At 34.1% G+C, this 13591-nt stretch overlaps 1 protein-coding gene across 1 annotated transcript in view; it reads right to left on the bottom strand.

Annotated features, from left to right (window-relative positions):
- The window catches only part of LOC106462614 (dolichyl-diphosphooligosaccharide--protein glycosyltransferase subunit STT3B-like), a 48929-nt gene that overhangs the window by 27197 nt on the left and 8141 nt on the right, over positions 1-13591 (bottom strand). The window contains exons 3-7 of the mRNA XM_013922557.2: positions 10523-10632; positions 8283-8371; positions 6943-7031; positions 6048-6113; positions 4604-4703 (exon numbers count right to left, since the gene is read on the bottom strand). Coding sequence (XP_013778011.2) covers positions 4604-4703; positions 6048-6113; positions 6943-7031; positions 8283-8371; positions 10523-10632 — 454 coding nt within the window. The remainder of the gene's footprint in view (positions 1-4603; positions 4704-6047; positions 6114-6942; positions 7032-8282; positions 8372-10522; positions 10633-13591) is intronic.

Here is a 13591-nt window from a genome sequence, read left to right as displayed (position 1 = left end):
ATCAAATGTCCATCTGAACACTTGCACATAAGTGGTCATGATCAGCAAGCCAATACATGTAGTATGGTTGGAGCACAATCAGACTGTAGAGTGTGCTAACCTCAACTCTACTGAACAGGCTTTGGCTGCAGGAGGAGGGCATGTCAGTTAAATGGTATATTTGTAAGTGGTGACCCTTGCTACACTGAGAGAATCATCACTGCCCCATTTCTCACTGTGTTGCACTAAGCCCAACCAGTGAAGATTCTCCATGGTCCACCACTCCAACTGCTTGGAACTATTAAGTGTAAATGGTCTCCGTGCTCCACTCAAAGAAGGGGGGAGGAGGAGAATTTGCAATGAGGAAATCTGGTGAAGTGCCTGAATCCCAATTAAACCAACAGCCATTATATTCTTTCATTGTTAACAGTGCAAGGTGTGACTGCAAATCCCTATTTTTAAAAGCCAACAAGCATGAGCCAAATAAGTGGGCAGTCACTCCTCTATTGCTGGCTTTTTTCAATAACAATCTATGGAGTTGGTACAGTCTAGACCAGATAATTGAGTAAACATGTATACCACGAGGATAATTTAAGTGATCTTGCAAAACACCCCATATCAAAGTGGCATTGACAGAGCAAGAGTGAATGGTTTGAGTGCTTTCTGTTCACCTGGCTCATACAGATTTTGGGAAATAACCATACCCTGGCAACACCAGCTGACTGGTGGGATCCTTTTCATTGGAAAGGGAGATAAATGAAAAGGAAGAGATACTTTCCCATTTCAATGATGGTGGGTAGATTGAACTATGGTGGCTGACAGAAGTCAAAATCCTGCAGGAGACAAAGCATCCAAGAAGAATGAGCAACACACTTGTGAGGAGTTAACCACATGCCTCCCTGGAGGATCTTGACTTAGAACTGACAAAGATGGGAAGCAGAGAATGAGAAAGGTGATAAATAAAATGTGAAGAACTGTGATATAGCCTGCAGACATCCACATCCAGAGACATGTATACCAACCAGAAGAGTCAACAGAGCCAGCCATCAAATGTTAAAGGAGAGAGGTTCCTAGAAGGAGAAGGGTTCCAAGGTAGGAATAGAGAATGACATGGAGAAGTCCATGAAAGGCAACAATGAACAGCCTGAATTGGACACAGGAACCAATCTGAGTTTGAACAATACCAGAAGTGAGAGAAAAAAAAATGGAGATAGGAGAAAGGACAGTTAACCTCCTAAGCAGCAGAAGTATGAAGAAGGTAAGATCGGTCTGGGTAGATGAGTATTTTAGGCAGTGGAAGAGAGTGCAAGAAGCATCAATACTTAAACGACCAAATGACAGTGACAACATGTGATAAGGAGGAGAAAATAAGATGCAAAAGAAATATGGTACAAAGAGCAAGATACCAACAGCTCAAATGGGACATGTGTCATAGTATGCAAAACTACATAAGGACCCAAGCAGGCATGGGAATTGGGCAAGGAGGATAACGAAAAAGGACAAAATGGAATAGAGTTGATAGAACAGGAGAAGAAAATACCCTATGATATCGGGAATGGTAAAATGCTGTGGACAATGCCCCCTTATAACCTGCAAACCATGTTTGAACAACCAATCAGAAAAGGCAGAAAGGTGGAGCACAGTAGAAAAGCTTGGAGGATAGTAGTGGCAGATGGATCAAAGATAAAGTGGGAGGGTAATAGGAATGTGACAAAAAGAAGGTTATATGATAGGGAAGCCTGGTATGACAGGCAATAAACTGGACAAATCCCAAACATGAAGATGGAAGGACAACATCCCTTGATGAAACAAGAACATGGATGTTGAAGCAAGAATGAGGGGACATTGGGTTCAAGAAGCACGGAGAGGCCTGGATGCCAAGTGAAGAACTAAAGGAAACCAAAGCTGAAGCAGTAGGATGCGAGAAGGAGTGTCATGTATCAAGTCAAGGACCCGAGGGAGGAGTGGAAGAGGAGGAGACAAATAGAAAAAGGTGAGACCAGCCCTGACTAAGAGCTGTGACAGCCAGAGTCAAAGAATGAGGAGCAGGTTACCAAAAGAGAGAAATAATCGAATCAAGAGGGATGGTAAACGCATCTAAGAGGGAAGTGCTTAACCAAGAACAAATCCAACTAAAGATCTTGGGTGAAGATACCACTCTGTGGGTCAAAAGTGGTTCGAACAAGATAGGTGGTCCACTACAAGGTAAATAACTCCAGGTACATTACAGGCAATAAAATGAACTTGATGTGAATGAGCCCAGAAGAGTAGGTCCAATGCCCAAAAGTGAAAGTTCTGTAACAAATGCCTCATGATGATAGATGTAAAAAACAGCTGTAGTTATGTCAGAGTGGATTGTAACCTATTGAGTTGCCAGAAGGGGCAGGAAATGGGAACATGCCCAATGAGTAGTGAGGAGTGGTGAAGAGCAAAGTCTGGCTTGGGAGTTGGTAAGGAAATGCTGAAAGTAGTATAGGCACAGGACAGTCACCACAACGATTCCTCAAGGAGAGAGGAGGTTCACGAACGAGGGCAATGGATCTCAAGAAAGAAGCCCTTGCATCTGCATGAACCACAGAAGGAGGTGCATATGTTAACACTCCCAAAGGAATAAGGAGTTTCAGGGAAGCCAGAGTCCCCAAAAGCAAAACAATCCTTCACACAGGATGAGAATTTAAAATGCAAATCTTGGTGACTAAATACTCCATAGCTCACAGGTGAAGAGGAGAATGCTGAGATGTTTGAGACAAGAGATGAAAAAACACTTAGCAATACCAAATAGTAAGTGGGTGTGAGAAAATACTTGGAAATCTTGACAAGCCACCCCAACCAAGTAGCTTCCTGCAAAAGAAGGGAGGTGTGAGAAGAGAATACCATCCGAGAATGGGCAAATAGAAGTCAATCCTCCAACAAAAAGAATGACAGCTCCAGTATGCAAAGATGTTGAGTGAAGGCCCTCAGAATACAAATGAATACAAAATGGGCTGATGCTATGTCGATGAGAAGAGCACAGAATTGGAAGATGTTAATCTGACAGACTAAACATCAAAAACGTATGGAGGACAGATCAATAGGGATGTGTATGAAAAGAAAAGGAAAGAGAAGTGGGAAGAGACACCATGGGGGCAGAAAATGAAACCAGCTACAACTACAAGTGAAAAGATGGGTATCCAAAGGGCCAGATGTAACAGGACAGTCACTGACAAGAAGAGCAATATCAGGTAGTGAGAGGATGAGAAAAAGAGGTAGGCCTGGAACCTGGAGTGGGAAGGTTAGAGATAGACTGATCTAGAGAAGGAATAGAAGGATCAAGAAATAAGAAAAACCTTAGATGATAACAAGGACTGAAGTCACACAACTTCAGTCCAAGTCTCCAGTGAGAAATAAACACTAATGAAGATGTATGAGTAAAGAAAAGAAGTACAATGAAAACCAAGTACACAAGGAGAAACGTGTACAGGTGAACACAACTTGACTCAACAGCAGGATAACAAAGTATGGGGTGACAGAGTAGAAGTGGAAAAGGCTAAGCTGGCAGTGAAAAGGGAATGAACTTCTACAGCATAATGAAGTGCCTCAGACAAAAGGTGAAGGAAGGAGAGGGAATACAGGAGGGTGGTTAAAAAAAAGACAAAGACATGAAAATGGGAAACCAAAAAGGGAAACAGTAGGCAAGGGGTTTCATACCCAAGAAGAGCAAACAGATATCAAAGACAGGGAATCTAGAAAGAAAAGGAAAAATGTCTGCAAACCAGGACAATAGAGTCATAAATGCAAGGGAGACAAGGCATTTGGGTGTGAACATAACTCACACAGGACTAAGTAAAAGTCACTGTCATTGGAGAATTCATGATAAAAATCAAAGCTTTTGAAACAAAAGCTAAAGAAAACGAAAATCAAAGTTTCCATAACAAATGCAAATCTCATCAAATTGAAGCCAGATGAAATATGAATACTTCCATATCATACAATGCTGTGGAAAAGAATGACATTATCACAAGTGCATAGGGGAGTTACTGCGCATGAATGTTGTGTTTCTCTCTTACTGGTGGAGGGCTTTTGTCGCATAATAACATCATCATGCACCAACGCTGTTCACGTTAAATCTGTGAATTTTGGAGGAAGTTACCTTAAGGCTATTGAACTGCAAATCTGCAGATACTCAAGGAAAATAGTATCTCTGTGTGAAGAGGCAAGTTATCATCTAGAAAGTTCAATCTGGTGGTATTGTCATTGGTCCTTTTCTGTTAACTTATGTTAAACTTGTCTGCTTACTTGTTTATAAAGCAAAATACATGGATAGCCATAGCTGATGTGAAATTCCATGTAGTTGACAACTAAGATTTACTTTTTGGAAATCTAGAGGATTGGAGCATGTTTCTAATGGTTATAATTTGATTGAATAGTAATGTTTCTTTACTGAAGGAGGTGATAAAAACATATTTACCATTGTGTCTTGGTGAGATCACTGTAGATTAACGTAATTAATTACTTACTCACAATCATGAAAGTTCAATCACAAAAAAGCACAGTTAACTAAAACTTGTTTATTCTACATTTGAAGAACAGACTACAGCTAGTAAGTCAAAATAAGTAACTTAGCTATAACTTATCAACCACTCACCTATGTATATTCTTTGTGAGTATCTTCCCATTAAAAGTAGTACAAAAACATGAAGAGGTATGAGGTTGATTATAAAAACATAACCACCCCATGCTGACACCTGTAGTATGTAAAGTTTGAATGTTAATCAAAATAGAAGTTAAAAATTGTGGGTACACAAAGCATACCTTAAAATACATGAACTCTACTTAATTGTTTTAGGAGATATCCACTCATATGACTGATCGAACTGAAAGGCATTGAATATTACCTACACTGTTCCTGCATGATTTGTTATTCCATACTCTTCCTCACTGCATTACATACTACCTATGCTGTTCTAGCATGAATTGTTATTCTATTATATTCCTCATTGCATTACCTATAACCTACGCTGTTGTAACAAGATTTATTATTCCATTATCTTCCTCACTGCATTACCTATTACCTACACCAGTGCTTCTCAACAATGGTTCTGCAGAACCCTTTGGTTCATCGACAGACATCCAAGGGTTCCGCAAGATGTTGAAGCTCCACAGAAATTCCATGAATTGCAAGAGTTTCACATATTCTAATGTAAAGCACATACTAGTCATATAATTGCAATCCAACTACATCATATTTCTTTATTAGTATAGTGGGTTTCATAATGACACAACATAACAACAAGTAACTGGATTGTTTCAAGTTAGTGAACAAGCTTAGATACAAACAGGTACTTGAGTCATGTAAACTTATATTATTTGAGAGAGCATGCTTCTCGTTATGTGTGCATGTATGCCCAAGTAATTGGTTCGAAACATTTTCGTACTTTGCATGTATGTTTGTGGGTATATAGCTGCTTTAAACATATGTAGTGCGTCTGGAATTACTGATATAGTATTACAGTAATGTTTTTTGTAATGAATGCTATAACGAGTTACGTGCATTCATAAAGGTTGAGAACTACTGACCTACGCTGTTCCTGTGTGATTTGTTATTCCATTATCTTCCTCATTGAATTACCTATTACCTAAAAAAAAAACCTGCCAAATGATTTAATAAGTTCAAGATTATAATACCTTCTCAACAAGATACTTTAATTATAAAAATCCAGCATATGTGTTTTGCTTGTGAAACTCTTAATTAACTTGAGTTGAATTACAATGCAGCTTTCTTGGGATTTATATGATTATGAAGATAATAGCATACAGATCAAGCAATAGAACAGAAAACAGAAATCAAGGTATCAAAAGTTAAAAATATAGTTATCTTACATAAAGTTTAAATGCCAACTCCCATTGATTACATATCTACAAACCTTTAAAAGTAAATAAAATAGGTTTGTTTTGATCAGCTACCAGTCAATGAATTTGCACTATTTTCAAAGGGTTTTATGCTAACTTAAATAAACATTAACTTGTGATGTAAATTGTCAACATTAAACTTGCGACTACTTTTAATAATATCACAAGTAACAACTTACCATATAAAAATAAGACAATGCTGTTAGTACACCCCAGTATACCCTTCCACTTTTCACAGCTTGTACCTATAAACAATTATAAATTCGATATACGCTTGTGTAACACCAAGTTAAAAAATATATACTTTACCATTTTGTCTGATATATAGGTTTTTTCAGTAATCCTTAGTCTATTTTAGCATAATATACAAAACATTATTTTCATAATAAAGCTTTTCATTAGTAGTGCTGCTAAATAAGTCTCTCATAAAATTAACAAAAACACTATAAAATTACATCACCATTACATCAACTTATTTTCTCCCACTCCTTGAAAAAAAGGAGATTACTAATGATGTGGGATATGATCTCCAAAATAAATCTGAAAAATTATACATAACAAGCACAAAGCACAATAAAAAAAGGTTCCACATATAATGCCTTTGATTTATCATAACAGAACAACTTCTTTCTTATCCTACCCTATACGTATGTACTAGATGCTTATCATGTTCTACACAGTTATCTTAAAAAATGTAATGTACAAGAAATATGTAAACAACTACATTGTTTTCTTCAATACCTAACAGTTTTAACAGAATAGAAAATATATATTTATTTTATTCGATAAAAAACAGACATTAAACCATATCCTTTGGTAAGTTCCACTTATTTTAAGCATATATCATTTGAAATAGATAAGATGGACTAAGTGTTTTGGTTTTTGATTTTGAACAACATAATCAGAATTCAATCTTTAACCCTCTCACCACAGATGGATTAGACTCACCTGGTGACCCCAAAGTAACCCTCAGTTTCCATACCACGACTTTTAATATGTTTTGTGTATCTTCACAAAATTTGGAATAGAAATTTCCAAGAGAAAAAAAAAAGAACAAAAGTTTACCTAACTTACCCACATATAGTACGTAAACATCAACGCAAAGATGGCGATGCCTTCATTATCATAGCTTCCTGCAACAGACCGACTAATGTAGCCTGGTACTGCAAACACACACAAATCTCATTATTCTTTATAAGTGTAAAGTAATAGAATGGTTCAATTTTTACAAAAACACAATTATACATTTTCTTAAGAATGAAGTTTATCACTCTTATAACCTGTATATAAGCTTGCTTGTTAGAAATAGTTCTGTCACTATGAGACAAATGTACCAATAATTTCTTGCTTTAGGAAGTATTTAGGAAACTACTAAACTTAAAATTAGAGCCAAATAAAGAATGATGTGCAAAAATGTAAAAGTAACTAAAATAAAAGCAAGTAAAACCAATGAGCCAACATTATATTTATTTTGCTTTAAGTGCAAAGCTGTACAATGGGCTATCTGCACTCGGCAGAAATCAAACCCCAAATTTCAGTATTATAAAGAATTATATCAGACCTCAAAAATTCCACTTGTCCCTTTGTACATACAAGTAATGGATGAATAAGGGCAAGTTTATTTTCTCATGCATTTGATTGACAGTTTCAGAAAATTAGAACAGCAATTAATCCAGTTAACATCACTTTTCTTTACTCAATGTCCAATTTACTTTTGAAATTTTTTACAGTTAGCTGTGAGAAGACTGAAAAAAAAAGTCTCCTACTGCCTCAGATAGCTTTGCCCAACGAATTTTAGTTTTGCTGATTGTATTTCCAGTCTCCTTCCCCAAACTTACAATAGGTTCTACAAATGTTTTATAGGTAATTTATTATTAAATTGTACAGTAGTTTTGTTTGAGCTTTATTTTGGCAGCCTCAACTAGGACACATGCTTTTTTCCATCAAACAAAATGGTTTTGAAAATTCATAAACATTTTATTTACTGAAATACTTATTTAATATTAAAATAAAAACAATAACAACAAAATTCATTGTTTAATGCTTTTTATATCTTTTTTTTTGTGAAGCACTTCATAGTCTTCATGGTATATTAATTAAGTTGTTTATTAAATATCACCAGAGAATATAACACATTATAGTTGAACTAATCAATAACATTCAGTAATATGGTTGACAAAACTATACCTATACATAGTTTCCAAATTTCACAAGTATAGGAAGGATTAGAAAAACAGAAATTTAAATGATACAATGATTTTAGTAATATAGTAACGACATTTGGAAGATACAGCATAAATGTACAAGTCAACTAAAAACATTTTGGTATAAATGTATTATTTAAAGCCGGTTTGTCTTAAAATTAATTTACATTGCAACTCAAGGAATAAGATATCAAAACAATTGTAGCTTACCAATTGCAATAAAACAAGCTGCAAACAATCCAGCACCTTCGCTCCATAATTCTTTTGTCAAAAAATATGTAGCTAATGCTGTAAGACCACTGTAAACAGTAAAAAACAATGCTCAATATAAAATTTCTTATATTAAAAAACATAATTATAAATCACTATTATGTGCCCATTTTTTGAACTCAGAACCACATTATACAGATGTTAAGTATATTAAATTAAAATGATTTTGGAGCCTCACCACATCATTACAGTCCATGTCACCACATTGTGTTATGTTCTATATGAAAACAGTGTAGCACTGCAGTGCAGTTTCTATCACAAAAAGCTCCATCATATGTCTTTTGTATACAAAGCTCACACTACTCCTTGCCTACTTTCTATAATCCACCCAGTGTATGAGGATGATGGTTTCCAAGCATGTATTTCAACAGTCAGATCACACAAAAATACATATGTAATGGTTGAACAGGAGGTATGACTGGAAGCCTAATCTAGCTTGGTGAACCCAAATCCTGTTGGTTTTGTTTCCAGATTGAGATCATTCTTAATTAGGTTGCATTCAGTTTCTGCTTGGGACACATCAACAGCTTCTGCCACTTACCTTTATGTTTATGGATTCTCACCTGTTACAAAATTACACTTTGTTTATCACAGCTAAGGTACAACTTGTTTCATGACTCTTTTTAGATAACATTGGTGCCTCAAACTGATCATATTCCTTTGTTTTTCAACACCTTTAAGTAGAAGAGATATCCCAGTCTTGGATATTTTAAATTTTCAATCTAAAAACATCTTTATGGTCTGAGAGCATGAACATCTAACATTGGAAAGGGATGTTACAAACCCTTTCCAAAGGTGCTCTTTTTTTTCTTGGTGGCATTACACAATCCATGAAATGCCAAATAATGTCAAAACATAGTTCTGATATAAGCCATTATTTCACCATGACTCTATATCCGCTGTGGCTGTCATGACTTGCTGATTTGCAAAATCAAGATCATTTTAACATAAAAGTTCTCAAACCTCTGTATAAGATACTCTACTTGGGTACATATAAATGCATATAACTGTATACACCAATACCACTTACTTCATTTTGTTGTATTTTTTATGGAAACCTGCATGGTTTAATATAGTGGGCACAAAATATTTGCTAAAACATTTATATTTTATTTTCATATTAACATCAATCAAAAATCATGATAAAAAATATATTTTCCTATATAATGATACCACAGCTCTATATGGTACATATAAACAAGTAGTAAAACTGCACACTGCAATCCACCAAATTGAAAACATAATTTTTATGTACATTACAGTTATATCTATCTGTTTTCTGCTTGGAGACTAGTATCAGGGATCTATTATGAACAAAAGGCCACTACATTCTGTATAGTCCGCAATCCTGAATGAATGCAGACCCTTAGTAACAAATGTGTTAATGTTTTAAGTAATGGCCCCAGCTCTTACAGATAAAGACTTGTACTTACTTCCAAACATCCCACTGAAAGTTTGTTGATTGTTAGATGCATGATTTGAAGGCTTGTACAACAATCATTTGTTGTTGATGGGCCACTTGGACTTTCACAAGAAGTGATGTCAACAAATGTGCGAGATCAAATCTGTTGTTCCAACAGAAAATTTAACCTTTACATTTTCTGGAAATGGCTACATCACCTTCAATATAATTGCCTTTTTCTGCAATATTTGAAAGCTCTTCCATATTGCAATCTTTTCCCCTTCTATTTTGGACTACTTCAAACTTTTCAGCCATATTGTTTACGATGATGAACAAATCTTGAACTTTCTCAAATTACAAATTGTATACGTCACTGATTAATATTTGTATTTTACGAAAATAATATTTAAAATATTTGACAGGAATTAAGACCCACACTCTTTTTAAATTTTGTAATTTCATGATTATTTGGCAGGCTTCATGTATTAATGTTTGTAGACATTCCAGAATGTAGAGATGCAGACTGGTCTAGGATTTCCAATGCATCAAATGTAGAAAGTGAAATGAAGTAGAGCAGAAGAGTAGCCAAACCTACAAAAATGGTTCTCTAAAGATTAAGCAATTTTAAACAGTTTTATTAGTTGAAAGGAAGAATAAAATGGATGTACCTTTCAAATTTTTCCATCCATACTTTTAATTACTTCATGAAGTACAGTAATATGACCACTTACATACCAAAACAAACAAAAGTAAAAAAGCATTAAATGGCGGAACAAACCTGAACAGGGGTGCCAGAAAAACACAGACATCTCTGATGTTCACAGTAATATTCAGTGCTGACAAAACATAATGAATTGCTCCTGATGTAATCATTAACCCTGGATAGACCTATAAAAAATAAAAATATCGTGTACAGCTTTAAGTGATATTGTTGTATCTGTTACATATAAAACCAACCACTTTCAAGTCCAAAACCAAAATTCCATGAAATAGGCTTAAGTTATACATTAAATTCTACTAGGAAGAATGAAGAACTTTAGTTTTAAAATTCTAATCCTTATAATTTTGTTTTTATGAGATTGCATACTCCTAGTTACAATAGTATATTAGAATTAGCTCCATTATTAACTACATTAGGTCAATTCTTAGTTCTATTTAAGTACATTGCTTTCATTAGAAGTTACTGATAATAAAGCAGTTCAGATTATTATTTAGTTGTTTTTTCTTTAGTTCTTAATATTATTTTTAGATAAAAATTTAAAAGCATAGCTAATTTATTTTATATTTTGTAATTTTAAGGGAAGGTTTGATAAATATTTAAATCATAAAGTTTAGCTTTGAAGTTTGTTTGTTTTTTAGCTTAGTTCAGTAGATGGGATAGCCTGGATTGACCAACAGGTCCCTTGTTGTCCTTAAAGTTTATATTACTAATATAATTTTCATTTTCTGTAAAGAACTCTTACTTTAAGAATTATTTACAATTTATTCCATTTGATATTGTAATTAGTTTAGTGGTAATTCAAACAGATAACAGTAAAAATTGAAGAATATGTGTCAAGTTGCTCTTATTATTATTACAAAAATGGAATTGACACAATATCATCATCAAAAATCTTATTGATGAGTTCTTATGAAAAACTTCAAGGATTTTTTAATTACAGCAACATATTTTTAATTACTTCATTTTAATAACATTTCTGACAGTGTTTTTTGTATGAAGTATTATAAAGTGAAGATTAAATGCAGTAGCTACTTCTAATTCATGATATGTTAATTTTGGATTGTGAAATGTAGCAAAACACAGGAAAGTTATCACAGTAACAGACACATACGTCACAAAATTAAATGGTTCAAAATAACCGATTGATTGATTGGTTACTTTACTAGCAGGAATGTTTTCCATTCACTGGTGAATGATCTAATAACAGTGCTTGTAGTACATCCCATAATAGCACAAATCTTATTACTGGCTCTCAACTACATATAATTCTTCTGGATTATATTTTTTATTTCATTACTGCCTGACAAGATTTAAGGGTAGCATTAATCACATTGTATAGTCTACTCTCAATACTTTAGTTGTTCTGCTAGGATGAGTCATGAATTTGTCCATTGGAACATACTCAACCCCCCCAAAAAAAACTTAATGGATTTGCATAAATATCAGAACCTATATTTTTTGAGTACAGCATGCAGATTTTTCACATCCTGTAATACATGATCATGGACATTCCCATCTACAGATAAATATAAAGACAGTAATCAATAACACCCTTTCCAGTGTTGATCTCATTATTTACTAATATTATTTCCATTATTTTGGTCAGATATTTCCCAGTGTATTTTATGCTCCAAACTCCATCACAAAATGTCACTTATACGTGTACATTAGATATTAAGATTTCATTAGAAACACTGATCTATGGGAACTTGAAAATACAAGAAAAAAAAGGTTAATATTACTGTAAAATAATAACTTGTTAAATATTTAAAAAGTATGTTATTTAACACAGTCAGAAAGGCTTGTGGAAAGTTTTATAAAAAAAACTATGAAAGGGTATTTCAGTGGAGGTCAGATTTGAGCTTTCAACTTGCCCAACAAAACACACTGGCTTTCAATGCCTAGTCACGCTGATTTACTTGCAAGGAGAGTGGGATTTTTTCTATATATATATATGCTTAAGGGTGAAAGTTCTCAACTTTAGCCCTGAGTTAATATAATATTTATGCACAACAAGAGACCTGCTAATTGGTCTAGGCTGTCCCATCCATTAAACTAAACTATTAAAAAAAACACAAAGCCAGCCCTCATCATTAAAATATTTATCAAGCTTTCCCATAAATTTACTGATTCCACCACATGTGAAAGCAACACATCCCAAAGACCATCTACCCTGTCAGAAAAATAAAACTGTCTTAGCTGAAAATAACTCGTACTCTGGCAAAATTTACAAGTAAAGAAAAACCTTTTCAAAAAAAAGGAAGTAAATGTAGGGATGGCTAATATAAATCCTTAAAGAACAATGCAAATAAGATATTAGAGATGGCATTTGCATCCTCTCTACATTATAGCATAGGCTATTAGAATGTTAACAGACAAAAATAGGATAAATTAAACTCATATATTGCTATAGGTTAATTTTTGCCTGTGTTATTATATAGGAATGATGCATCCCTAATATCTTGTTTGCATTGTTACCTCCACCACTGAAGGTGATAGAGGTTATGTGTTTCATCCGTGTGTTTTGTCATCAGAATTTCTTGAAAACAGCTGAATGGATTTTGATGAAAGTTGGTATTCATTTGGACTATGACCAAACTTAGAAGTGATTATTTTTTGGAAGGTCAAAGTCACAAAAATCCAAAAAAAATCTCTGTTAACATGAAAACTGATTTTTGCTCTTTAGCTCAATCAAAGATGATCAGATTTTGATGAAGCTTGGTGAACATATTTAGAATATTATTCTTCATTGTCCTGCCACAAATGGTCTATGTCCATTGATATATAGACACATTTTTGTATTTTTTGAGAGCCAAATATGATCAATGCTGTGTAATGGAGGTATGCACTCTACTGAGTGCCACTCTAGTTTTTTAAGGACTGATATTAGCCATCCCTACATTTACTTCCTTTTTTGGAAAAGTTTTTTCTTAAATGCTTGCTTGCTGCTTTTTTTAATGCAGTGTTTCAATAGCATAAGAAGGTTGTATTTATAACCAAGTTCTAAATACAATAAGGTTCCAACTGTAATATTTATTATTTATCTATTACTGGCTGGTAATTCCTGTTTCACTCTATACATAAGCTTTTTACATAAGCATAAGATTTCTGTAAGAAAGCTAACTT

The sequence above is a fragment of the Limulus polyphemus genome, unplaced genomic scaffold (assembly GCF_000517525.1).
Source record: "Limulus polyphemus unplaced genomic scaffold, Limulus_polyphemus-2.1.2 Scaffold1208, whole genome shotgun sequence".
Classification (NCBI taxonomy): domain Eukaryota; kingdom Metazoa; phylum Arthropoda; class Merostomata; order Xiphosura; family Limulidae; genus Limulus; species Limulus polyphemus.
The sequence above is the reverse complement of the archived record's forward strand: the minus strand, read 5'-3'. Positions and strand labels throughout refer to the sequence as shown.